Source organism: Monodon monoceros, unplaced genomic scaffold (assembly GCF_005190385.1).
Source record: "Monodon monoceros isolate NGI ecotype Baffin Bay Population unplaced genomic scaffold, NGI_Narwhal_1 Super_Scaffold_2, whole genome shotgun sequence".
Taxonomy (NCBI): domain Eukaryota; kingdom Metazoa; phylum Chordata; class Mammalia; order Artiodactyla; family Monodontidae; genus Monodon; species Monodon monoceros.
Genome location: NW_021703776.1, coordinates 89,105,985 through 89,133,253, shown reverse-complemented (window position 1 = coordinate 89,133,253; position 27,269 = coordinate 89,105,985). Strand labels below are relative to the sequence as shown.

Genomic DNA, 27,269 nt, shown 5'->3' with positions numbered 1-27,269 from the left:
TACAGAAGATCAACCCCACAGAGGACTTCTCTGTGATGATCTGAGGTCATGATCATGGTCAGCTCTGAGGGTTTTAAAGCACCCTGGGTAGGCTCCAAGAAAGGACAAGCCACTTAACTGTAGAAGGTTACAGAGAAGAATTTTAATATGTAGATGAGGATTTCATTAAGTGGGTACTAAATAACCTAAGTTTGGGGTCAGTGAATGCAGCCAAGAAACAGAGACAAATTACTTAGAAGCCTACTGATGACTTCAGCCCCATTAGATTCATTTAAGTGATGAGCCCCTACTTATATGCAGTCTTCACCCTGGGGTCTCCTCCAACTGCAGTGTACATTGTGACATGCGGACCTTTCTTTCCTTTCTGAGCCAGGTGCATTGCTTGATTCTCCACTTTCCTTGTGAACCACCAGATCCTTGCTCTCTGACTGAGGTCCCTGGCTGCCTTAATTCTGATAGCACTAGGCTATCAAATTCGTTAAGCTGGGTCCTGGTTTCTAGCTGGTCTGTTACCTATCTGGTTAGCTAATTGGGTGTAGGATTCCAGATGATTCACTGTGATATTCTTCCCAGATGATATTTGCACTTAGGTGGTTTGATGTGTAACCTGATTGAGAAACACAACCCATGGTAGGACCAGCTGAGGCCATGATCCGAGGTGGACTTGGCCTTCCTTGCTGGGGCCACTCAGACACAGCAGGGCCATTGCCTGTTTGCCACACAGAGACTGGTCTCAACTCAGGTGATAAAAGAGAAGGGAGGAACAAGATGAGGGACGAATAAAAGACTGGCCAGGAAACCCGGCCCCAGAGCAGATGGCTCTTTTTTTTTTTTTTGCGGTACGCGGGCCTCTCCCATTGCGGGGCACAGGCTCCGGACGCGCAGGCTCAGCGGCCATGGCTCACGGGCCCAGCCGCTCCGCGGCATGTGGGATCTTCCCGGACCGGGCCACGAACCCCTGTCCCCTGCATCGGCAGGCAGACTCTCAACCACTGCGCCACCAGGGAAGCCCAGATGGCTCTTTTTTAATCTAAGTTTCTGAATCAAGTAAATGGGCTCAATGTTCCTTGAGATTCCTTTCTATTTTGTGTTACATATGTATGTGCTCTTTCCAAATGCAAAAAAATTTATTTTATGATAAATATAGTGCATTCTCACATAGAAAACTCTAGCAATGCAAAAAAAAATTTTTTAAGTAAAAATGACTAGAAGTCCCACAATCTAGACCTATATACCATTAAAACTTTAATGATTTCTCCCCACATGTGGGTACGTCTACTTTTCTCATTTTCTTCAAGTAGGTAAAGTCATACTGTACATGCTATTGTATAAACTTTCACGCAACATTTTGTTTTATAGATCCTACCTTATGAAGTAATAGAGCTTCATCCTTTTCGGGGATCCTGTAATTTTTCCATTCCATAATTTTTTGCTAGGTGAAAGATGAATATGATAATTATGACTGGTTGTTCTTCTGGAAATTTTTGAAGAGAAGCAATATTTTGAGAATTTCTCTTAATAGGGAATGGCTCCTTAAAAATCAACTCAGAGGCCCACCCCAGTCCATCTCTCTGAATATTTGGAAATTGGGAATCCCAACCTCATTAACATTGAAGACAAGATAATCTACAAATACTACAAGATAATCTACAAATACTGTAACCAAGTTGAATAAAATTATTATAGGAACTTGAAGCTATGGTTAAATATTAAATCCCAACTAAATAAGTAAAATTTTAGAAAGAGTCTAGAGCCATTGTTACTTCCCTTCTATCTTCTACTCCATATCCCCTTGTAGGCTACTAGGATCAGCCTTAGATGAGATGGAGGCTGAGAAGTGTTTGATAATTTTTGTAATGCTTGTGTGCATTTTTATACGTGGAGCTATTACTTTGGTGCAATGATCATGCCTCTACCCTTTCCTTAGAACTCAGTGCCATTTTGTACATATATACAATGGAATATTACTCAGCCATAAAAAATAACGAAATAATGCCATTTGCAGCAACATGGATCGACCTAGAGATTGTCATACTGAGTGAAGTAAGTCAGACGCAGAAAGACAAATATCATATGATATCGTTTATATGTGGAATCTAACAACATGGTACAAATGAACCTATTTACAAAACAGAAATAGAGTCACAGTTGTAAAAAACAAACTTATGGTTACCAAGGAGAAAAGGGAGGGATAAATTGGGAGATTACGATTGACATAGACACGCTACTAGGTATAAAATAGATAACTAATCAGGACCTACTGTTTAGCACAGGGAATTCTACTCAGTACTCTGTAGTAACCTGTATGGGAACAGAATCTAAAAGAGTGGATATATGTATACGTATAACCGATTCACTTTGCTGTACAGCAGAAACTAACACATTGTAAATCAACTATACTCCAATAAAAATTGATTTTAAAAAACAATATTTTAAAATAGATATCATTGAACAAAAATTAGAAGCGTCAAGGAGTGTGAAGTAATGTCTGTAAACATTCAAAAGAATGGAGACCTTTCCTCCTTTTACTGCTGACTGCTGTTCACTGGCCTCATTTCAAAAATATTGTGTGTATATAAATATACATGTAACATAATAGACTGCAAAAAGTTATACAATCATTTAAAATGATGCAGAAGAACATTTCATGACGTAGAAAGGTCTGATATATTATTAAGTGCAAAAGCACATTACCTAACAGTATGTAAACAAAGTATGGTTTCATTTTCATAAAAATAATTATGTGTAGAGCTATACAAAAAAGATGATAAAATAGTTACTCTATGGAAGGTTAACAGCAGTTATCTTACTATAGTGGAATTACTGGTGATTTTTATTTTCTTATGCTTTTCTACTTTCCCAAGATTTTTTTTTTTTCTGGTACTTTTTTTTTTTTAAACATCTTTATTGGAGTATAATTGCTTTACAATGGTGTGTTAGTTTCTGCTTTATAACAAAGTGAATCAGCTATACATATACATATATCCCCATATCTCCTCCCTCTTGCTTTAATCAACACCCATCACTTTTACTGTCAGAAATTAACTTACTTTTTGGAGAGATAAGACAGTTCTAAATTGGGGAGAACCTAACTGAAGACTTCAAAACCAACAAAGAAACCCCTTTAGATTGTTTCTGACCATCCCTTCCTCTTGGTTTCTGCTTGTTACTTCCCAGGGTTTAGTATAACAGAAAGAGTTCCAAACTAGAAATCAGAATGCCCGTTTCCCTGCTTTTCTGTTCAGTGGTTTCTGTCCCCCTTCCAGAAAGGATCTGGGTTCCCAAACTCACTGTGCCACGCAGTTCGCTGCTGTGTACCTGGTTACTCTGTGAGCCTCCCTTTCCTTTGATGGAACCCCACCTCTGAAAAGTGATCGTCTCTCTTGAGCTTGCGTACCTCACGTGTTTGATGAGCTGCATCTGTCAAATAATAGATCTTTAAGTGTCTCATCAATTCTAAAACAGCAAACGTGGAAAGATCCTTTTTAGCAAGTCATCTTTGAGTAGCTCTGTTTCTATGATTTTTTTTTAAAAAAATCTTATCCCAAGTGTTTGTGTCTCTTTCCTTTTCACTGTTACCTACAGGGTAAGACACCTCAAGAGAGAGCACAGCAGGCCGGGGACCCGGATTTGGCAGCCTACCTAGAAAGCCGCCAGAACTATAAGATCATTGGCCATGAGGACCTGGAAACTGCTGTTTGACCCTGGTAGACAGGCTGAGAGAATCTGAACGAGCATATCACCTGTGCCCTCCTGGTGATTGGGCAGCTCCCCTGGAAGAAGCTGATGGAATCCATAAATCTGTCTCTCTCCTGCAAGAATCTATCTGAGACCATGCCACCAGTTTTAAGGGCTACCAAGATGTACAACAGAACATGATAGCCCACTGAGGACGAGGCAGGATACCTGGAGATTTGTGGAATACAGATTCCACAAAATTCGATCCTTATTGCTTCCAGCAAGTAGCATGAACTTCTGTGTTCACCTGTATAATTTATTTTAAAGATTCAAGGATGTTTGTATAAATGGCACTGCTCCCTCCGCCCCCTATGCATTCACCTTTCCCCTGCACCGCACAATTCTCCTGTAATGACCCATCAATTTAAAAAATATGATATGATCGGTTCTCTTTACATTCAGCCTTTGGAGACCAGAAGACTCTGAAGGTCTTTTCAAACCCTCCGGCTGTCCTGCAAAAATATAACCGTCAGACCACTTCCATTTCCAAGACTAAACATACCGAGACTACTTAGTGACCTTTGCATGTCTCCTCTCCCCCTCCTTAATCCCTTTTCGTTATACAGGAGCTGGGGAGTGCCACAGAAATAATGTCAGCTTGTGTGCAATATCTCTGAGGCGTGGCAAGGTGGCATGGGAGTTGTCTGGGCTCAGAGGTACCTCAGAGAGGGGACCCAGGGGTCAACCCAGGTGGCAGGGCTGTTGCCGATAGCCACGGAGGGCCGGTTCAGCTTGGGCTGTTGGTCCAGCTCCGTACTGCCTACATGTAGCCATCTTTGCCTTTTGCTGCAATAGAGATGAGCAATGGATTCAACAAAGGCCCACAGCTAGTTTGCAGAACCACTCAATTTTAAGTGCTGCTGAAATTGCAGAGCAGAAAACCATGTGTGGGAACTGTGGTTACAGGAAATGGAGCGCTACGACAGCGTTTACTTTTAGGCTTTTTTGACTGATAATAGAAAGCAGGCTAATCGACTGGAAATAAAACAGCAAAAGCAAAAGTAGCAACATATGTCAAAATAACTCACTTAAGCAAGAAAACAGTCGCTGGAATGTTGCACAGAGGCTAAAAGATTCAGGTACAGTGGTGAGAGGGGGCCCATTTTAGGTTTTCCTTCTAAGGTTTTGGTTTTCATTACCCCAAGTAAGCCTTGTCCCAAGGACAAAGCCTTGTTTTATGAGTTCCACTGCCAGATTTCCGAGATGCCTGGATCTTTCTGATGGATGCCTCACCTACTACTTGTCAGGTTCCAAGGTCACACCTGATGGCACTATAGCCCCATATCTCATGTACAGGGTGGTCAAATATATTCTTTTTTCTGTTTCCCCTACCAGAATGTTCTTAGTGCAGACTACTGTGGGAGTCTAGCCAGGAACATCTTGCTGGCAGTAGAATTACAGCTTCTAATCCTGCCACGGATCATTGGTACTTACAGGCACCTCTATTAAGGACTCTATGATAACTAAAGTATCAGGAGAAAAAGTCTTCTTTCACTGAAAATATCTACTTGACTTGGGTATAAGGCAAAAGTGAAAGTGGGTGACCTTTTTGCTTTAAACTAAATCGATGTCTTCTGAGCTTTCTTCCATTTAGTTCTTAGACATAAAGTGTTTCCCTAGTGTTTCTGCATGTAAACATAAATGACTGTCTCTCTACATTTAATTTAAAGCTCCAGTGGTGATGCCTTGCTTGTCTGAACCACTTTTGGTCACGTATCATTTTGAAAGTACAAAGATGATATATACTGTATTAGGTTGGAATAGCCTCTCAGTGGATGGGGTCTAAGTCTGTCTTTAGTTGTTTCAAAATCAAATTGTTGGCATTATTTCCAGCTGTGGGAGAATGGGTTGGTTGTGAGTAATCTATTTCCATACATCAGTCTTAGAAATGGAACTATGTTTTGGGTTTTCTGGTGAGGGCAAAAGGGACTGGAGTAGATTATTTCCAGAAGCTAGAAGAAAGAAAAAAGCTCCAGGAGAATTTGATCACTGGGCTTCTGCTGGGAGTTTTCCAGTTGGTGGGACTGTCAAGGAGATGTTGTGATGACAGAAATATAATCCTTATGACAGACTGGAATCTGGCTTTGAATGGTGCCTTCCACTCCCTAGATTGAGCCAAGCATTTGGCTATGCAGCCAGTTACCAGCTGCCATTGCTGGGATGAAGGACTCTGCTTTCATCAACTACCATCTCATATTTCTCTGTGATGCTTCAAAGCGGCCCAGAGAAAATTGAGGGTACAGGTGGCTATGGGCCAATTCAAATAGCTCCAACTGAAGTCATACGTAAATCCTTGATATGGAAATAGATGAGGTAATGACTACTGTAGGGGTCCTGGTGCATTTGGAAATTGTTCCAAAGCAAAAAGAGAAAGACGTTAATGTCCTACGTTATTGATGGGGAATGACATAGGACCAAGGCAAGCACCCAGAGAACTTAGGTTTTACACACACAAAAAAAAAGCCTCAAAAATGATCAGAACAGTGACCTATTTAATGGCTTCAACATTAAATCTACCTCCTGTAGCTTTTTTTAAAAATTGGCCACTGCATGTGACAGTCCTGGGCTTTAGAAAGAGCAAAGAGAATGTGCTCAGGAGTTTCCAACTCAGCTTAGGGTAGGTAGTATCCCCTCTAATGGGCCATCAGGAAGTACAGAAGCAATAGTCTGGCCCTGGTCTGAAAATCCACATTACTTTAAAAGACATAAAACTATATACCTATAGAAATACAATTTTCTACAAAACCAACTGAGATGGTACTGCCAAGAGTCGCTAGCTTAGCTGCCAATCCTCTGTGTTTGGCTCAGAAGAGCCTTCCATGTCGTGGCTCTGTCTGCTCCGGGATTCCATTTTTAGATTAGACTGATAGAGGCATGAGAAATGGAGAATTATTAAAAGCCAACATTATATAACCTTAAAGGCAGTCATTTGTGCAGCCTTATATTCCAGTATTACACATTTAATGAAAAAGAACCCAGTTGACCTATGCTTGATCACATTCAAGGACTTGATAAAGAACAGAAGCCAGGAATGAAATAAACACCACAGCCGGGAATGTCACTTGGAGAGTTTTGGTTACCTCTGTAGAGGTTATGACCTAAAATGAATGCAATTTCTGAAACAGAGAATTTAGCTGGCAAGTACACAGCCATGAAACTAGTGACAGATGCTGGAAAGCCTCACATTACCTGTTGTTCCCCATCCTTCCATCCTAGCTGGCCTTAGTGCGTAGGCAGATCCGTTTGCATTGAGACATACTCAACAAGTAGGTAGTTTTCATTTAGACCTAGTAACAGTTTCTTTGCCTAAAGGATTTCTGGAATTTATTGACTAGACTCCTCACAATATCCATGTCTTAGAAAACGTGGGTGCAGCAGTTTTATTTTTTTACATGTCATTTTTATTTTAAATGCTTAGATTTTTAAATTATAAAAGTAGAACGTGCTTTTTATAAGAAGTTCTAGTACCACAGAAGAGTATCACATGCAAAGTCAAGCTGTTCCTCTCTGCTGGTGTAGTGTCCTCTGTCCCGCCCCCCCCCAAGATAAACAGCGGGAATATCGATAAACATTGTTGCTTGTATGTTATGTCAGAAATACTCTGTGCATATACAAGCCCCAATACACATATAGGAATGCATTTATTTGTATACATATATGTGTATATGTCCTATACACACATATATTGCATAGGTTTAAAAAAACATTTTAGAAGCATGCTAGTCATCTGTGCCTGTGTAGTTAACACCAACAGACAAAGATAAGGTAACAGAAATTTTTCATTTATTCTTTGTTATTTTTACTATTACTAAGCTTAGTTCTGTTACTGGAGCACTCCAATTGCACATGGCATTTGCTCTTGCCTGTGTCATAAAATCTATGGCCAAGAGGTCTTGTAATTGTTTTTGTTACCTTCCATGAAGCATGAAACCTACCTGAGCCCAGAGACTCGTTTATGCTATTTGTGGATCTCAAGTGGAGAGTTCCGTCCTCTGTGATGCTTATACCCCTTTACAAGGCTGAGTTACAGGATTCACTCAGTAGGCTGCCTAATGATATCTAATTCTGGTAAGCTACCGCGAAAAGCCATAGTAACTTGGATATGGGTGCGGTCTGAGTAGCTAGGCTTCCTTCTAGTAGGAGTAGTTAATGAAATCACTGAGAACAGCATGATATTTTATGCAATTATGCTATTTAAAAATAAAATAGATGGTTGTTAAACTGGCTTGTCATAACCATCCAATAAAACTACTAATTGCTCTACTTAAATGGATTATTTTCATTTTAGGGGGAAAAAGTAGAACATCCATTAGAGTTTTCTAATTAACATTTATTTAGTATAAAATAGCTTCTGCCCAGGTCTTAGTAGAACCATCTCTGAATATCTCAACTTTCTTATTCTCTAAATGCCACGTTCAGCTGATTTTTATAAGTCCTATGGTTCTTCCTCTGCCCAGCCTCTCAGACTGACTTTGGCTCCACCCGTTTTCCGTGTCCTGGTCATCACCCCATAGCTAGTCCCTCTGATTGTCTGCCCATGGCAATTGTCCTGCTCCTGGACTTTCTGCCACTACCTTCAATGACTCTGAAATACAGTTGCCCGTCTCCCCCAGATGTTATGCTCAAAATGGATCAAAATGAAATTACTCTCTGGGACAAGTATCCCTTTTTCCTGAAGGACAAAGAGACTTCCACTGACCTTGATCAGCTTGTATATTTACAACAGGCCTTATTCAGAGAAGTAATCTCCCAGATCGATTTAGCAAATTTCTGTCATAGTCACACCACAAAAGTACCCAATCGTAGCGGCTGCTTCCACACCCAGCAATGTAAACAGTGCACTCCACGAAGTCACCCGGGTGACTGGATTATACGCACGTTATACCCCTACTGGCCGTCTGTGGATTCTAGGCCATCTCCCCGCAGTTTAGTAAGAAACCTAAAAATAGGAACTAAGCAAGGAATAGTGCTCCTGACAGTGTGCTTGCCCAGGACACCCAGAGTTACTGAACTGGTCCCCCCAAAAAAGCAGAAAAAATAATTCTTAGGCTGTTGAAGCATTACATTTTAAAGCAGAGATTTGAATATTGGATGGTATCGTCATGGTGGACAGATTCTAGAGTCTCTTTATACATGCATTCATTCATTTCACCTGCAATCATCTGTTCACAGAATTGATCATACAATTATGTATTTAATCATTTATTTTAAAATATGTTTATCATTTACTCTGATGCAGGCACCATACCAAGGATATAAGAATGAACGCAAGAGACAAAACTCTTGACCTCATGGAGCTCAGTCTAGGAGAACATACAAATTCCAATCTGATAAGTTCTGTACAGAAGAAGCCCATGGTACTAGGGGAGCATGCCCTGCAGGTCAGCTTTTGTTGTGCCATCGTTCTTTAGCTAGCCACATTTTAGTTCTATGAAATGAGAATATGAAAGAAGAAATAGTTCGCATTTGCTTTTCCTTAGGGTCTTGGCACTGTTCTTAAAAAATGGATTTGAAACCAAGACTTTAAGATGAGACTTAGAAACACGACTAAAATGAGAGCCAAAACTGTTTATCCTATTTCTCAAGGACAGAACTAGGAACAAGAGGCAGAACTTGCAGTGGATTTTGACCGAATATAAAGGTGAAGCATAAATATCGTCCAACAGCAGAGTGGGCCCAGAATTAGAAACTTGTAGTCATGGGGAGTATTTAAGCAGAGGCTACATGACCACCTGGAGGGGTGTTGTGACTCGGGACATGAATCTGAGGGGGCTGGATTAGATTCTGGGAGTTTTTTAAACGTTCTTTTAAAATGACTTTGTTGAATGGCAGGGTTTCATTTTAAAATTTTATAAAAATCTTGACTTTTAATCTTTTAAAACATCACTTTGTAAGAGAGTCTTTAAAGAGAATGACACTTAGTTATCATCTAAAAATCTCAAAACTAAGCATGAATTTAAGAGCTAATGAAAAGAAAGCATACTAAGAGGTGTAAGTTACTCCAAAACACTTCTGGAAGCATTATGAATTTTCATGAATATTCTCAGACATTCTTAAGTGAAGTCCTATTACAAATCTGTTTTACTATCCATTCAATATAAAAAAGTGCTGTGATTTGATATTCTTAGGATTAAATGTAATCTGGTATAACCACAGAAGAAAATCCTGCCTAAAATATATTTGGGGTCCAAGTAAATGTACATGAAAGGCAATCATGGAAAGTGCCTTGGCTTCTGCTACTGGCATGATAATTACAAGGGAGGGTTTACCCATGGAAATAAGAAAGCGATGATTCTGGGTTTTACCCATTTTCCATAGTTTCAGTATTTTGAGCCAAATGGCATCTGACATGGGAGACTTTAGTGATGGGAACAACTGAAATTATCTTGTTTCTCAATCATTTAGTGCATACAGGCTTCAATAAAAATAATTTCAACAACTCAAATCTGTACAATTTATTAGTAACAACTTCGGTAGTTTTAGACTGTTACTGCTTTAGCATTTTGATGCATTTTTGACACTTTTGAGCTTCAGTAAAGCCCTGAGGTGGATAAGGCAGATAGTGCATTTTAAAGGAATAAATGGAATCTCAGAGCAATGAACTCAACTAACACAGATTCACGTAGTAAGTGGCAGAACTATAGCACAACTAAGATCTTTAGATATTACCGACTAACGTGTCTACAACAGATGTCTTCTAAGTGATTTTCCACCATTGCTTGCAATGCTACTTTACAGCCATCATTCAGTTTTCCATCATTTAGAAGGTGAATCCTTGAAAAAATATTTACCTAAGATTCCACAGCGTGGGTTGGTTAGGACTGAGGGAGAATATGGTGTTAAAAATTTAGGATTTTTGCTCTCAGAGGCTTATCAGCTTGGAAAAATTTCAAGGGGAAAAAAAAGGGCAAATATTTTGGTACCGGGATGGATTTCACGAAATAACACTGAAGGGGACTTCCTGGCTTCTCTACTTTGTGACTCTCAGCATTTAAAAATGTTGGTATTATTTTCTCTCCTTGGAAGCCACTATTGGAATAATATTATTACAGAATGCTGCACCAAAAAGTGTTGAAATGGTCTTGCCATTCAAGATTCCATTGCTTGAAGTTTGGGGTGGGTATACAAGGCTAAATCCATCATACACAGTCACATACGTAGAGGTCTAATGCACCTATGGGAAGATGCCACGCTTGAGGTAGAAAGAACGGACAGGCCTGAGATATCCTTCTGTTCTGAATCTTGTATTTACAAGGCCCCTCTGTGAGCAGTTTGATGAATACGTAGAAGAGGGGTGTTTGATCTGGGAAGCAGCCAAATTTGGATTGGGAATAGGAACGTTTGGAGGAGATGTGGCTTAACTAGGACTGCGAGGTTCAAGTTCTGTAGGGCGGACAGTTTGCAGAGTAAAACAAGGACAGACCAGATCACAACAGACATGGAGAGGAGGCGCTTTATTTCTTATGTAAGGGTTTCGTTTTCCCTAAACACTACATCCAGAAAAGTGGATTGGGCTTTCCAACAGTGAACTTACGGCAGCGAGTATGTAAGTGAAAATTGAACAACCAGATCAGGGATCATGTTAAAGCAACTGCTTGGACTAAAAGACATCTGTGATGTTTTCCAGGTTTCGATTTCTGTGATTTTGGACTGGGGCAGAACTCAGTCAGAGCCCCTTTTCTCAGGTTCCTGCCGTATAGATGCAATGAAAGCGTTTTTGTAAAAACAGCAGACATTGTAAATATATCCCAGATCATTTAGAAGCCGGTATTTCATGACCCTAAAAGAAATCTGCTTTGCTTACACACACATACACCCACCACTGTTTGCCAATTCCCAAATCTCCTGAATAAGATATGTTTCTACAAAGGCATAACCGTCACAAGTTCAGGAACTGAAGTGAAAACAAAGGATCTAGTGTTCAGTTTCCTACTTTCTACCCATTTTTTGTTTGGGGTGTGCAGTTGGGACTGGGGCTTGGAGAAGGGGGCAGAAGATCCCTGTATTTTCTGGTACAAAAAACATGGAGGCAATTTTTATAACTTACTGTCATGAATTAGAGCTCAACCTCATATCCCCAGACTAATGTTCTGTGATGTTTCCGCCTGTGAACTAGTGTTAATTGCCATCCTTCCCTTACTTCCATGAGCTCCTAGATTTCAGGCTGGCTGCATGGGGGTGGGAGTCATTCTTGAGATCACCTTGAAAAGCGGGCCCGTATCTGGAGTCTTGCTCAGGGAACCGCTCCACCCCACCTTGTCCCCCGCCCCTCCTGCCTCTATCTCGGGAAGGTGAGAAAAAACAGTAATGGGGGAAAAAAATTCTCAAGTATAGTACAATAATAAGGCTCTTAGTCTTAAATTGCCATGGTGACCCACAAATAAGTAATATGTCCCCTCAGCAAACTTTGATCCTCATGAAAAGCAAATTCAGAAGATACAGAAAAAAAGTGAATTTGTTTAGAGTGGCTTCAAGGAGTATCAGTTATGAAATTTTCAACATATGCTGCTTAGAAGAATTAGATTATGTCTGGAATTTAGGGGAAAACAGGACTCTGCTAATAGAAAGAACTTTCTAGTAGAGCTTTCCAAAGGACTGGCTTGATTTTGAAGGATTTTCTCGAAGTGTTCATTAGGAGGTTAGACCACAGACTTATGCAGATCTATGATAAAATTTGAGAAAAATAAGGACAACTTAGGAAGTTTTTCATAATCCTTACAAATTCTGAGACTATATAACCTTTCCTCTTAAGAATTACAGAGATAGGAGATGTTTACAAATTGTAAAAATAAACAGATGACAGCCAGAAATTGGTTTATCCTATATTTTGCTTTAAATTTATGAGTAATTTCTCTCAAATAGGTTAGTGAGATTTATCAACTTTCAAGATAGAGTTTAGCTTTGATATTTACTGCAACTTGTGTAATGAATCCAAATGGTTCCCAACCTTTTGGGTTTTATTATCAGTAACATCTTTCATCCCCTGCCCCCCTCCTCCATTGGTTGGACTGAGGCTTTGATGACATGTATAATTTCCAATGCAACTGGAACCTAGATTGATGCTTGCTAACATCCTGATTGTGGGCTGGGAAGTGTGGGGTTCTTGCCATCCTGGGGAGTGAGATTTGGAAATTTTATAGACAAAATATTCTAGCACAATAGAATATTTTGCAAAACACATCTTTGATAAGTTAGGGTCCACATTAGTCTCAGTTAAAGGTTAGCTGGGCTGTTTGTTTTTTTTTAATTACCAATAATTAAGTTGACAGCCATGAATCTGCGTATTATATGGACTACAGCTGATTGAAAATGAGGAAAACCATTCCTGTAAAGAAATAGAGGACAATCTCAGTTCCATAAGAATGAATATATTTCATTTAATTTGATTCCTGAGTGGGAAAAAGTTCCTGGGCATCCAGAGTGCCCTTGGCTGTGGGTAGTCCACTCTCAAAGGCTATATCTGTAGGAAGAGTTGCAGTCACATTATAAAGGGCTCTTTCATAATTTCTGATTCTGCCCTATCACATCCCAGAGCCATGCTTTTGCAAAGCTGCCAGCTGGCAGGTGGAATCCAAAAGAGAGTAGCATCTGTGGCAGTAGGATGATGAAGTTTTATTTCCAGGTAAAGTAGGATCCAGATAATATGAAATGGAGGGAGGGTGGGTGGGAAGGGTGGGGTGGGGAAGAATGGAGTTTTTTTGTAACAAAGTCATAAAGTATTTTTCCCTAATTTTCTTGCATTTCCTATTTATACAAAGTATCTTGATCACTGTGTTGCTCTACAGAGATTTTCAGTGGAATTAATTTGGGAGACTGAACTAATCTCTGAAAAAGAAATGACTAGCTACAGTTACTTTTTGGACACTTTTTCTGTATTGTGAATTGTGTGGAAATGTATAGAATAAAAATTAGAACTACAATTAGTTTCTTTTCTTTGGTTACTGGCTGTTACATGGAGTTGGTGTGAATATTATCTTTTAGGGGGTTAAGTTAGATTTTCAAAATTGGGAGGTAAGCAAAGAGTTGGCTGTCTGGGAAGGCAGAAACTATAAGAGACCTCTGATAAAGCAGAAATTTTTTTTTAAATGACTTCTGCTTTCAAGATGGACTAACAGAGGCCAGATTTACTCTCCCAACTGAATAAAAAAAACATTCTGTATATAAAACAATAATTGTTAAGACACTGGAACTCAGGCAAAAAAAGACAATAATCCCTGGTTGATGAGAATCAGATAAGATGAGCTCTATGATTTCTCCATTTTACAGACTTCAGAGAGTTTCCTGGCAGTAGCTCAGGGAGGGGAAATTGAGGGAGAGCCTGGCAGATTTCCTAAGTTGGGGAGACAGAGCTGAGCGCTTGGGAGACCAAGGCAGCTAGAGCTCATGGCGCCAAGTATTAGAGAAGAGAGATCTGAACAAAGAGATAACCCCAGAGATCCGCAGAGACCCCCCACTCAGTTAGTCAGTAAAATACTTATCAGTGTATGCTAGTGAGGAAGCTACCTGAGGCTGGAGAAGGAACCACCCAAATTGATGATGAGGGACAGTAACCAGCTCACACAAGGCTGGGAATAATGCCTGTTACTGTCTACCCAGCTTTTATTTCTTAACAAAACATTACAGTCTCCTGTGTTGTCCCACTTCAGTTCCATTTCCTGCCACTCTCTGGTCACAGAGGCAGCCAAGAAGATTTTGTGTGAATCTTAGCACATTCCCATCTTTTCTCCCTTCTTCCCCTTCTCAACTTCTGTTAACTATATTCCCTGTTACAGATGTAAACTTTTATACCCTGTCTGGTACCAGTATTAGAAGTTCTATGTGTTGTCCAATTTTATTCTAAGACTTGGAAGCAGGGGCATGGAGTTTCACTAGCCTGGCGTGTTAGTATGCACTGCAGAGGGTCACAGTGTGTGACAATCACACTTTCCTGAAACCACTCAAGACCATGACCCCAATGCCAGTGAAAGTCAATGTTCCTTCATCTGGATCAAAGAATTTCACTTTTCTGACTTTTTTTGGATCGCTCTGCCTTCATATTTAGACTCTTCGATTTTGTTTTTATGAATTTCTTTCTCTTGGTGTTCATTATTTATCTTTGTTCTTGTTGAAAGATAAAACACACACATACACACGTAATTTTTAAAAAATACGTCCCTAGTATCATCTAGCTCCCTGATATTTCTTGGAATTCATTCCATTCTTTCTCGTGAAGGCATCCTTCTCAGAGGCCACTGGCTTCCTGTTCTAATTCTGATGAACTGACCAATTATCTCCTTAGGATGTTCTCCTTCTGGGCTTCTGCATTTGTCTTGTCACTTCTTGATGCCCACATGTATCTTAGTTTCTTGGTGTGCTGAAGTATAGCCACAAATTGCTTATTAAAACTAGGAACTAGGGAAATAAATTTTTGAGTTCTTGCATATCTGAAAATGTCTCTCTTATCTTTTACTTAGAGCTTGTCTGTCTTTGGAATTCTGGTTCCAAAGTCATTTTTCATTAGAAATGCAGAGAATCTTAATGAGGAAAAAGAAGATCATGTGCTTTGTGAAAAGTAGAAGTTCATTCACGGATAGATTAAAATCACAGAGTCACATGTTAGGGTAGTTAAATGACTCCAGATAGCAAGTCCAGCAACTGCACCGTGCAGAGGAGAAAACTGTGGTTCCAAGAGATTAAAACACTGCCCAAGATCACATAGCTAACTAGTGACAGGGAGAGTTCACCAAAGCTCAGGGACTTCTCCTCTGCAACATGTGTCACATGCAATGTTCAAATGCTTTAGATTCCAGCTGAAGGGGCTATGAGGATGAAACAGATACTCGTGGTAGAAGAGAATACACTGGATTCCAGCCCCAACTCTGCTCCAGAGGAGCCAGGTATGTTTCTTGCTTTCCCTGGGCCCGAGTTTCCTAATCTGTAAACAAGACTGTACAACTGATGGTCTCTGGGCCTCTTTCTTCTCTCAAGTGGTGGGATTCTCTGATGGGAATCTTTTTTTATAGAAGATTCATTATAAAGATGAAAAAGTGTCAAAATGATCACTGTTCAAAGCCCTCACTTTGGAAACTGCTAAAGCCTCCCCCAAAATTTACCACTTGAGTAGTATTTGCCCCAGCCGCATAGCACAGGGAGATCAGCTCGGTGGTTTGTGACCACCTAGAGGGGTGGGATGGGGAGGGTGGGAGGGAGGGAGGTGCAAGAGGGAAGAGATATGGGAACATGTGTATATGTATAACGGATTCACTTTGTTATAAAGCAGAAACTAACACACCATTGTTAAGTGATTATACTCCAATAAAGATGTTTAAAAAAAAAATCTAAAATGTCTTTTTATAAGACATCCATGGCTTCAACCCCACACCTGTTGTAGGATTCAATCCTTGGAATTTTCTGTGTGTGTTTATTCCCAGAGATCGATACAGCAAGCCACGGGTTGCTAGTTCCTCAAATCTACAGGCTATCACTTCAAAGGTGCAAAGATAATTAGCTCAGTTTCATACAGATGGAAAGGACCAGAACTTACACAGAGGATGGATGCTTAGTATCCATTATGTGTTACAACTACATGGAGGATATGGTCTTGATAACAAGGAAGGATGTTTCTCCTTCACTGCTCAATCTAATGAGGTCATGGTGGATTTCTTTTCTGCTTGGCATTTCCTGAACCAGTGTGGACAGTCATGGATTTGGCACCTACGTTGCTGGTTAGAAACTGGGTGAACTTGTTCATGTAGCTCTCTCTTTCTGAACCTCAGTTTTCTCATCAGAAATATAGAAAACACCACCAACAACCAAATGGAATTGTTATGGACATTAAATGAGATATTGCTAGAAAAATATTTAGAACAATGCCTAGCACATAGTAAGAACTCAGTAAGTTACACCTATGAAAATATGCTGGGGATGATTACATTGATGAAATGCATATTATCATATCTCTAGCCCTGTTCTTTGCACTGTGGGGCAGGGGACAGGTAAAATGCTCTCACCTTGGAGCAGTTAATTCATTAAATCCAGTTGGTCTGACATTGAAGTCCTAACATTGTTTGCCTCAGTCCTTTTTATTCCCTGTAGCTTGTAAGCACGTCTTTAAAATTAAAGATATAAAACTTTGACAGTGATAAGTAAGGTACAACTCTGAAGACTTAGATTGAGAAAAAAATGTGCAAGAAATACACCCAAAAGTTTGAAATGGAGACGAGACAAGATGGTGGAGTAGAAGGGCCTTGAGCTACCCTCTTCTCATGAGCACACCAAAATCATAACCGAAGGCTGAGCAACCATCAATAAAAAAGACTGAATCCACCAAAAAAAAAAAAAAAGACATTCTACATGCAAAGACACAAAGAAGAAACCACAACAAAACGGTAGGAGGGGCACATCTGCAATACAATCAAATCCCATACTACCTGGATGGGTGACCCACAAAAACGGGAGAATGATATTGCAGAAGTTCTCCCACAGCAGTGAGAGCTCTGAACCCCATGCCAGGCTCCCCAGCCCAGGAGTCTGGCACTGGGAGCAGAAGCCCCCAGTGCCAGTGGATTCGATTGTAGGAGCTCCACAGGCCTGGGGGAGCAGTAACTCTACAGCAGCCTGGGCCAGACCTACCTGCTGGTGTCAGAGGGTCTCCTGTGGAGACAGGGGTTGGCTGTGGTCTCGCTGGTATCATGAAAGCTGGCAGTGGACATAGCAGGGAGTGTTTACCTACACGAACTCTGGCTGCATGCAGCCATCTTGGGCCATTGGCATGGAGACCTGGCCCCACCCAACAGCCTGCTGGCTCCAGTGCTGGGACACCTCAGGCCAAACAACCGACAGGGTGGAATACAGCCCCAGTCATCAGCAGACAGGCTGCCTTATAGAATTCTTGAGCCCACAGCTACCTCTAGACACACCCATTGACACAACCCTGCCCACCAGAGGGCCAAGACCCAGCTGCACCCACCCACCAGTGGACAGGCACCAGCCCCTCCACCAAGAAGCCTGCACAAGCCTCTAGACCAGCCTCACCCACCAGGGGGCAGACACCAGAAGCAAGAAAAGTATGATCTGCCAGCCTGTGGAACTGAGTCTGCAAATACAGGTCAGCACCTACAGTGGAACTAGCTGGTCCCTGGCCCTAGATGATAAGAGGAGAGTGTACTGCTGGGGCACATAGGACATCCCCTACAGAGGGTGACTTCTCCAAGGTCAACACACATAACTAACCCACTGTATACATAAAAATACAAATAGAGTTTTAAAACAAAATGAGAGTGCAAAGGAATACGTTCCAGGTGAAGGAACAAAATAAAAACCCAGAAGAACAACTAAGTGAAGTGGACATAGACAGTCTACCCAAGAAAGAGTTCAGGGTAATGATCATAAAGATGAACTAGGAACTTGGGAAAGGAATGGATGCACAGACTGACAAGTTACAAGAAATTTTTAGCAAAGAGAATATATAAAGAACAAAAAAGAGGTGAAGAATAAAATAACTGAAATGAAAAAATACACTAGAAGGAATCAATAGTAGAATAAATGAGGCAGAAGAATGGCTAAGTGAGCTGGAAGACAGAGTGGTGGAAATCACTGCCATGGAACAGAATAAAGAAAAAAGAATGAAAAAAAATGAGGACAGTTTAAGAGACCTCTGGGATGTCAAATGCACCAACATTTGCATTATAAGGGTCCCAGAAGGAGAAGAGGGAGAGAAAAGAGCCTGAAAAAATATTTGAAGAGATAATAGCTGAAAAATTTCCTAACATGGGAAAAGAAACAGTCACCAAAGTCCAGGAAGCACAGAGTCCCATACAGGATGAACACAAGGAGGAACACACCAAGACACATAATCATCAAACTGACAAAAATTAAAGACAAAGAGAAAATATTTAAAGAAACAAGAGAAAAGCAAAAAATAACATACAAGGGAACCCCCATAAGACTCTCAGCTGATCTCTCAGCAGAAACTCTGCAGGCCAGAAGGGAGCGGCAGGACATGTTTAAAGAGATGAAAGGGAAAAACCTACAACCCAGAATACTCTACCCAACAAGGCTCTCAGATTTGACAAATAAATCAAACGCTTTACAGAAAAGCAAAAACTAAAAGAATTCAGCACCACCAAACCAGCTTTACAACAAATGCTAAAGGAACTTTCCTAGGCAGAAAAGAAAATGCCACAACTAGATACAAGAAAATTATGAAATGGGAAAGCTCACCCGTAAAGGCAAACATACAGTAAAGGTAGGAAATCATTCACACACAAATATGCTATCAAAACCAGTAATCTTGAGAGGAGGAGAGTACAAACGGAGGATACTTGAAATGCATTTGAGACACACACGTCTGCCACCAGGCACCAGGAAAAGCCCCTACCAGGGCTGGCCTTCTCATGCCTGCTGCCAGGTACTAGGAAAGGCCTCCACCAAGGCTGATCCTCTCCTAATGGCCGCCAGGCACTAGGAAAGGCTCACTCCTATGGCCATCAGCTGCCCAGCACACGTCCTCACTAGTGGGACCGGATATTTCATGGCCACTGGCTACCCCCCCCCACTCACCTGTCACCCCTGGGGCTCCTGTGATCCCAGCAGCCATGCCACCTCCATGTCCTGTCTTCACCGGGGCAGACCCGAGTGCTCCAAGGTAGCCTCAGGAGCAGACCGCCGTGGGTGGCCAAAATACAGAGTTGGGGCTAAAACCACAGCTGAGCCCCAGGGGTGAGGTGACTAAGGAGGAACAAAAATCTTTCCATGCAGCTGCACATGCCACAGATTAAATCCCTGGGATCAGCTTGGTAAACCCTGCATATGTGGAATATCTGAACGGACAATGAGTGTTCCCACAACTGAGACTGGTCTATGGAGGCAAGTACATGCAAGAGTTGGGCCAGGTCAGAGTAAGAGCTGCACCCACAGCAAGTCCAGAGACCTACCTAGGGGTGCTGGAGGGCCTCCTGGGGAGGCAGAGGTTGGCTGTGACTCACAGTGGGGGCAAGGATATTGACAGCTGAGACCCCAGGAAGTTATTATTATTGCTATTTTTTTAAATGTTTTGTTTTGTTCTGTTGTTTTTTAATTGTTTTTAAATTTTTTTTTAATTAAAAATTTTTTGGAGAGGAGAGGGGGAAGATGGCAGAAGAGTAAGACGCAGAGATCACCTTCCTCCCCACAGATACATCAGAAATACATCTATACGTGGAACAACTCCTACAGAACACCCACTGAACGCTGGCAGAAGACCTCAGACTTCCCAAAAGGCAAGAAACTCCCCACGTACCTGGGTAGGGCAAAAGAAAAAAGGAAAAACAGAGACAAAAGGATAGGGACAGGACCTGCACCAGTGGGAGGGAGCTGTGAAGGAGGCAAAGTTTCCACACACTAGGAAGCCCCTTCGCGGGCGGAGACTGTGGGTGGCGGAGGGGGAAGCTTCGGAGCCGCGGAGGAGAGCGCAGCCACAGGGGTGCAGAGGGCAAAGTAGAGAGATTCCCGCACAGAGGATCGGTGCCGATCAGCACTCACCAGCCCGAGAGGCTTGTATGCTCCCCCGCCGGGGCGGACAGGGCTGGGAGCTGAGGCTCGGGCTTCGGAGGTCGGATCCCAGGGAGAGGACTGGGGTTGGCTGCGTGAACACAGCCTGCTGGGGGTGAGTGCGCCACGGCTAGCCGGGAGCGAGTCCAGGAAAAACTCTGTACCTGCCGAAGAGGCAACAGACTTTTTCTTCCCTCTTTGATTCCTGGTGCACGAGGAGAGCGGATTAAGAGCGCTGCTTAAAGGAGCTCCAGAGACAGGCGCGAGCCGTGGCTATTAGCATGGACCCCAGAGACGGGCATGAGACGCTAAGGCTGCTGCTGCTGCCACCAAGAAGCCTGTGTGCGAGCACAGGTCACTCTCCACACCTCCCCTCCAGGGAGACCGTGCAGCCCGCCACTGCCAGGGTCCCAGGAACCAGGGACAACTCCCCCGGGAGAACGCACGGCGCGCCTCAGGCCGGTGCAACGTCACGCTGGCCGCTGCCGCCGCAGGCCCGCCCCTCACGCCGTGCCCCTCCCTCCTCCCGGCCTGAGTGAGCCAGAGCCCCCGAATCAGTGGCTCCTTTAACCCCGTCCTGTCTGAGCGAAGAACAGACGCCCTCCGGCGACCTACACGCAGAGGCGGGGCCAAATCCAAAGCTGAGCCCAGGGAGCTGTGCGAACAAAGAAGAGAAAGGGAAATCTCTCCCAGCAGCCTCAGGAGCAGCGGATTAAAGCTCCACAATCAGAGGACAGAGGACAGTCTCAGAAACCTCTGGGACAACATTAAATGCCCCAACATTCGAATTATAAGGGTCCCAGAAGAAGAAGAGAAAAAGATAGGGACTGAGAAAACATTTGAAGAGATTATAGTTGAAAACTTCCCTAATATGGGAAAGGAAACAGTTAATCAAGTCCAGGAAGCACAGAGAGTCCATACAGGATAAATCAAAGGAGAAACACACCAAGACACATATTAATCAAACTATAAAAAATTAAATACAAAGAAAACATATTAAAAGCAGCAAGGGGGGCTACCCTGGTGGCACAGTGGTTGAGAGCCCGCCTGCCAATACAGGGGACACGGGATCGTGCCCAGGTCTGGGAAGATCCCACATGCTGCAGAGCAGCTAGGCCCATGAGCCATGGCCGCTGAGCCTGCGCGTCCGGAGCCTGCGCTCCACAATGGGAGAGGCCCCAACAGTGAGAGGCCCGCGTACCACACACGCAAAAAAAAAGCTGCAAGGGAAAAACAGCAAATAACACACAAGGGAATCCCCATCAGGTTAACAGCTGATCTTTCAGCAGAAACTCTGCAAGCCAGGAGGGACTGGCAGGACATATTTAAAGTGATGAAGAAGAAAAACCTACAACCAAGATTACTCTACCCAGAAAGGATCTCATTCAGATTTGATGGAGAAATTAAAAGCTTTACAGACAAGGAAAAGCTGAGAGAGTTCAGCACCACCAAACCAGCTTTACAACAAATGCTAAAGGAACTTCTCTAGGCAAGAAACACAAGAGAAGGAAACCACCTACAATAACAAACCCAAAACAATTAAGAAAATGGGAATAGGAACATATATGTTGATAATTACCTTAAATGTAAATGGATTAAATGCTCCCACCAAAAGACACAGACTGGCTGAATGGATACAAAAACAAGACCCATATATATGCTGTCTACAAGAGACCCACTTCAGACCTAGGGACACATACAGACTGAAAGTGAAGGGATGGAAAAAGATATTCCATGCAAATGGAAATCAAAAGAAAGCTGGAGTAGCAATTCTCGTATCAGACAAAATAGACTTTAAAATAAAGACTATTACAAGAGACAAGAAGGACACTACATAATGATCAAGGAATTGATCCAAGAAGAAGATATAACAGTTGTAAATATTTATGCCCCCAATATAGGAGCACCTCAATACATAAGGCAAATACTAACAGCCATAAAAGGGAAAATCGACAGTAACACATTCACAGTAGGGGACTTTAACACCCCACTTTCACCAATGGACACATCATCCAAAATGAAAATAAATAAGGAAACACAAGCTTTAATGATACATTAAACAAGATGGACTTAATTGATATTTATAGGACATTCCAACCCAAAACAACAGAATACACATTCTTCTCAAGTGCTCATGGAACATTCTCCAGGATAGATCATATCTTGGGTCCCAAATCAAGCCTTGGTAAATTTTTTTTTTCTTTTTTTGTGGTACACGGGCCTCTCACTGTTGTGGCCTCTCCCGCTGTGGAGCACAGGCTCCGGAAGCACAGGCTCAGCGGCCATGGCTCACGGGCCTAGCCGCTCCGCGGCATGTGGGATATTCCCGGACCGGGGCACGAACCCGTGTCCCCTGCATCGGCAAGCGGATTCTCAACCACTGCGCCACCAGGGAAGCCCAAGCCTTGGTAAATTTAAGAAAACAAATCATATCAAGTATCTTTTATGACCACAATGCTATGAGACTAGATATCAATTACAGGAACAGATCTGTAAGAAATACAAACACATGGAGGCTAAACAATACACTACTTAATAACGAAGTGATCACTGAAGAAATCAAAGAGGAAATTAAAAAATACCTAGAAACAAATGACAATGGAGACATGAAGACGCAAAACCTATGGGATGCAGCAAAAGCAATTATAAGAGGGAAGTTTATAGCAATACAATCCTACCTTAAGAAACAGGAAACATCTCGAATAAACAACTTAACCTTGCACCTAAAGCAATTAGAGAAAGAAGAACAAAAAATCCCCAAAGTTAGTAGAAGGAAAGAAATCATAAAGATCAGATCAGAAATAAATGAAAAACAAATGAAAGCAACGATAGCAAAGATCAATAAAACTAAAAGCTGGTTCTTTGAGAAGATAAACAAAACTGATAAACCATTAGCCAGACTCATCAAGAAAAAAAGGGAGAACTAAAATCAACAGAATTAGAAATGAAAAAGAGAAGTAACAACTGACACTGCAAAAATACAAAAGATCATGAGTGATTACTACAAGCAATTCTGTGCCAATAAAATGGACAACCTGGAAGAAATGGACAAACTCTTAGAAATGCACAACCTGCCAAGGCTGAATCAGAAAGAAATAGAAAATATGAACAGACCAATCACAAGCACTGAAATTGAAACTGTGATTAAAAATCTTCCAACAAACAAAAGCCCAGGACCAGATGGCTTCACAGGCGAATTCTATCAAACATTTAGAGAAGAGCTAACACCTATCCTGCTCAAACTCTTCCAAAATATAGCAGAGGGAGGAACACTCCCAAACTCATTCTACGAGGCCACCATCACCCTGATACCAAGACCAGACAAAGATGTCACAAAGAAAGAAAACTACAGGCGAATATCACTGATGAACATAGATGCAGAAATCCTCAACAAAATACTAGCAAACAGAATCCAACAGCACATTAAAAGGATCATACACCATGATCAAGTGGGGTTTATTCCAGGAATGCAAGGATTCTTCAATATACGCAAATCAATCAACGTGGTACACCATATTAACAAATTGAAGGATCAAAACCATATGATCATCTCAATAGATGCAGAGAAACCTTTCAACAAAATTCAACACCCATTTATGATAAAAACCCCGCAGAAAGTGGGCACAGAGGGAACTTTCCTCAACATAATAAAGCCAATATATGACAAACCCACAGCCAACATCGTCCTCAATGGTGAAAAACTGAAACCATTTCCACTAAAGGAACAAGACAAGGTTGCCCACTCTCACCACTCTTATTCAACATAGTTTTGGAAGTTTTAGCCACAGCAATCAGAGAAGAAAAGGAAATAAAAGGAATCCAAATCAGAAGAGAAGAGTAAAGCTGTCACTGTTTGCAGATGACATGATACTATACATAGAGAATCCTAAAGATGCTACCAGAAAACTACTAGAGCTAATCAATGCATTTGGTAAAGTAGCAGGATACAAAATCACTGCACAGAAATCTCTGGCATCCCTATACACTAATGATGAAAAGTCTGAAAGTGAAATTAAGAAAACACTCCCATTTACCATTGCAACAAAAAGAATAAAATATCTAGGAATAAACCTACCTAAGGAGACAAAAGACCTGTATGCAGAAAACAATAAGATACTGATGAAAGAAATTAAAGATAATACAAATTTATGGAGAGATATACCATGTTCTTGGATTGGAAGAATCAACATTGTGAAAATGACTCTACTACCCAAAGCAATCTACAGATTCAATGCAATCCCTATCAAACTACCACTGGCATTTTCCACAGAACTAGAACAAAAAACTTCACAATTTGTATGGAAACACAAAAGACCCTGAATAGCCAAAGCAATCTTGAGAACGAAAAATGGAGCTGGAGGAATCAGGCTCCCTGACTTCAGACTATACTACAAAGCTACGGTAATCAAGACAGTATGGTACTGGCACAAAAACAGAAAGATAGATCAATGGAACAGGATAGAAAGCACAGAGATAAACCCACGCACATATGGTCACCTTATCTTTGATAAAGGAGGCAGGAATGTACAGTGGAGAAAGGACAGCCTCTTCAGTAAGTGGTGCTGGGAAAACTGGACAGCTACATGTAAAAGTATGAGATTAGAACACTTCCTAACACCATACACATAAATAAGCTCAAAATGGATTAAAGACCTAAATGTAAGGGCAGAAACTATCAAACTCTTTGAGGAAAACATAGGCAGAACACTCTGACATAAATCACAGCAAGATCCTTTTTGACCCACCTCCTAGAGAAATGGAAATAAAAACAAAAATAAACAAATGGGACCTAATGAAACTTAAAAGCTTTTGCACAGCAAAGGAAACCATAAACAAGACCAAAAGACAACCCTCAGAATGGGAGGAAATATTTGCAAATGAATCAACTGACAAAAGATTAATCTCTAAAATACACAAACAGTTCATGGAGCTCAATATCAAAAAAACAAACAATCCAATCAAACAATGGGTGGAAGAACTAAATAGACATTTCTCCAAAGAAGACATACAGATGGCCAACAGGCACACGAAAAGATACTCAACATCGCTAATTATCAGAGATGTGCAAATCAAAACCACAATGAGGTATCACCTCACACTGGTCAGAACGGCCATCATCAAAATATCTACAAACAATAAATGCTGGAGAGAGTGTGGAGAAAAGGGAACCCTCTTAGTCTGTTGGTGGGAATGTAAAGCGATACAGCCACTGTGGAAAACATTATGGAGGTTCTTTAAAAAACTAAAAATAGAACTACCATATGATCCAGCAATCCCACTACTGGGCATATACCCAGAGAAAACCATAAGTCAAAGAGACATATGTGGGACTTCCCTGGTGGTCCAGTGGTTAAGACTCCATGCTCCCAATGCAGGGGGCCCAGGTTCAATCCCTGGTTGGGGAACTAGATCCCACATGCATGCTGCAATAGTCCACATGCCACAACTAAGAGTCTGCATGCTGCAAATGAGAAGTCTGCATGCTGCAACTAAGAAGTCTGCATGCTGCAACTAAGACGTATGCATGGTGCAATTAAAGATCCAGCATGCCGCAACGAAGACCTGGCACAGCCTAAGTAAATAAGACACATGCACCCCAATGTTCATTGAGGCACTATTTACAATAGCCATGACATGGAAGCAACCTAAATGTCCATCAGTAGAGGAATGAATAAAGAAGATGTGGTACATATATACAATGGAATATTACTCAGTTGTAAAAAGGAATGAAATTGGGTCATCTGTAGAGACGTGGATGGACCATACAGAGTGAAATAAGTCAGACAGAGAAAAACAAATATTGTATATTAATGCATATATGTGGAATCTAGAAAAATGGTATAGATGATCTTATTTGCAAAACAGAAATAGAGATGCAGTTGTAGAGAACAAACGTATGGACACCAAGGGGGGAAAGGGAAGGAGGTAGGATGAATTGGGAGATTTGGATTGACATATATACACTATTGATTCTGTGTATAAAATAGATACTAATGAGAACCTGCTGTAGAGCTCAGGGAACTCAGTGCTCTGTGGTGACCTAAATGGGAAGGAAATCCAAAAATGAGGGGCTATATTTATACGCATAGCTTATTCACTTTGCTGTACAGTAGAAACTAACACAACATTGTAAAGCAACTACATTCCAATAAAAATTAATTATAAAAAAAGAAATGCATTTGAAATTAAGAGATCAGCAACTTAAATCATGCATGGATAGACTGTTATATCAAAATCTCACATTAACCACAAATCAAAAATCTATAATAGATATGCACACAAAAAATAGGAATCCAAACACAACAAACCACAAGAAAAGAGAACAAAAGGGAAAGGGGTAAAAATACCTACAAAAGCAAATCCAAAACAATTAACAAAAATAGTCATAAAAACCTACCTATTGATAATTACCTGAAATGTAAACGAATTAAATGCTCCAACCAAAAGACAGGTTGGCTGAATAAAGACAAAAACCCATATATATGCTTTCAACAAGAGACCCACTTCAGATCTAGAGACACATACAGACTGAAAGTGAGGGGATAGAAAAAGGTATTCCATGCAAATGTAAAGCAGAAGAAAGCTGGAGTAGCAATACTTTTATCAGGAAAATGGACTTTAAAATAAAGACTGTTACAAGAGACAAAGAAGGACACTAAGTAACGATCAAGGGATCAATCCAAGAAGATATAACCATTGTAAATATATATGCACCCAACCTAGGAGCACCTCAATACATAAGGCAAATGTTATCAGACATAAAGTGAGAAATCGACAGTAATTCATTAATAGTGGGGGACTTTAACACCCGACTTACACCAATGGACAGATCATCCAGACAGGAAATCAATAAGGAAACACAAGCCTTAAATGACACATTAGACCAGATAGATTTAATTGATATTTATAGGACATTCCATCCAAAAGCAGCAGATTACCCTTTCTTCTCAAGTGCACACGGAACCTTCTCCAGGATAGATCACATCTTGGGTCACAAATCAAGCCTTGGTAAATTTAAGAAA

At 41.2% G+C, this 27,269-nt stretch overlaps 1 protein-coding gene across 1 annotated transcript in view; it reads left to right on the top strand.

Moving 5' to 3' along the window:
* DGKI (diacylglycerol kinase iota) overlaps positions 1-3,702 on the top strand; it is a 445,841-nt gene extending 442,139 nt beyond the window's left edge. The window contains exon 34 of the mRNA XM_029234512.1: positions 3,586-3,702. Within this exon, the coding sequence (XP_029090345.1) occupies positions 3,586-3,702 (117 nt within the window). The remainder of the gene's footprint in view (positions 1-3,585) is intronic.
* The last annotated feature ends 23,567 nt before the right edge of the window (positions 3,703-27,269 follow it).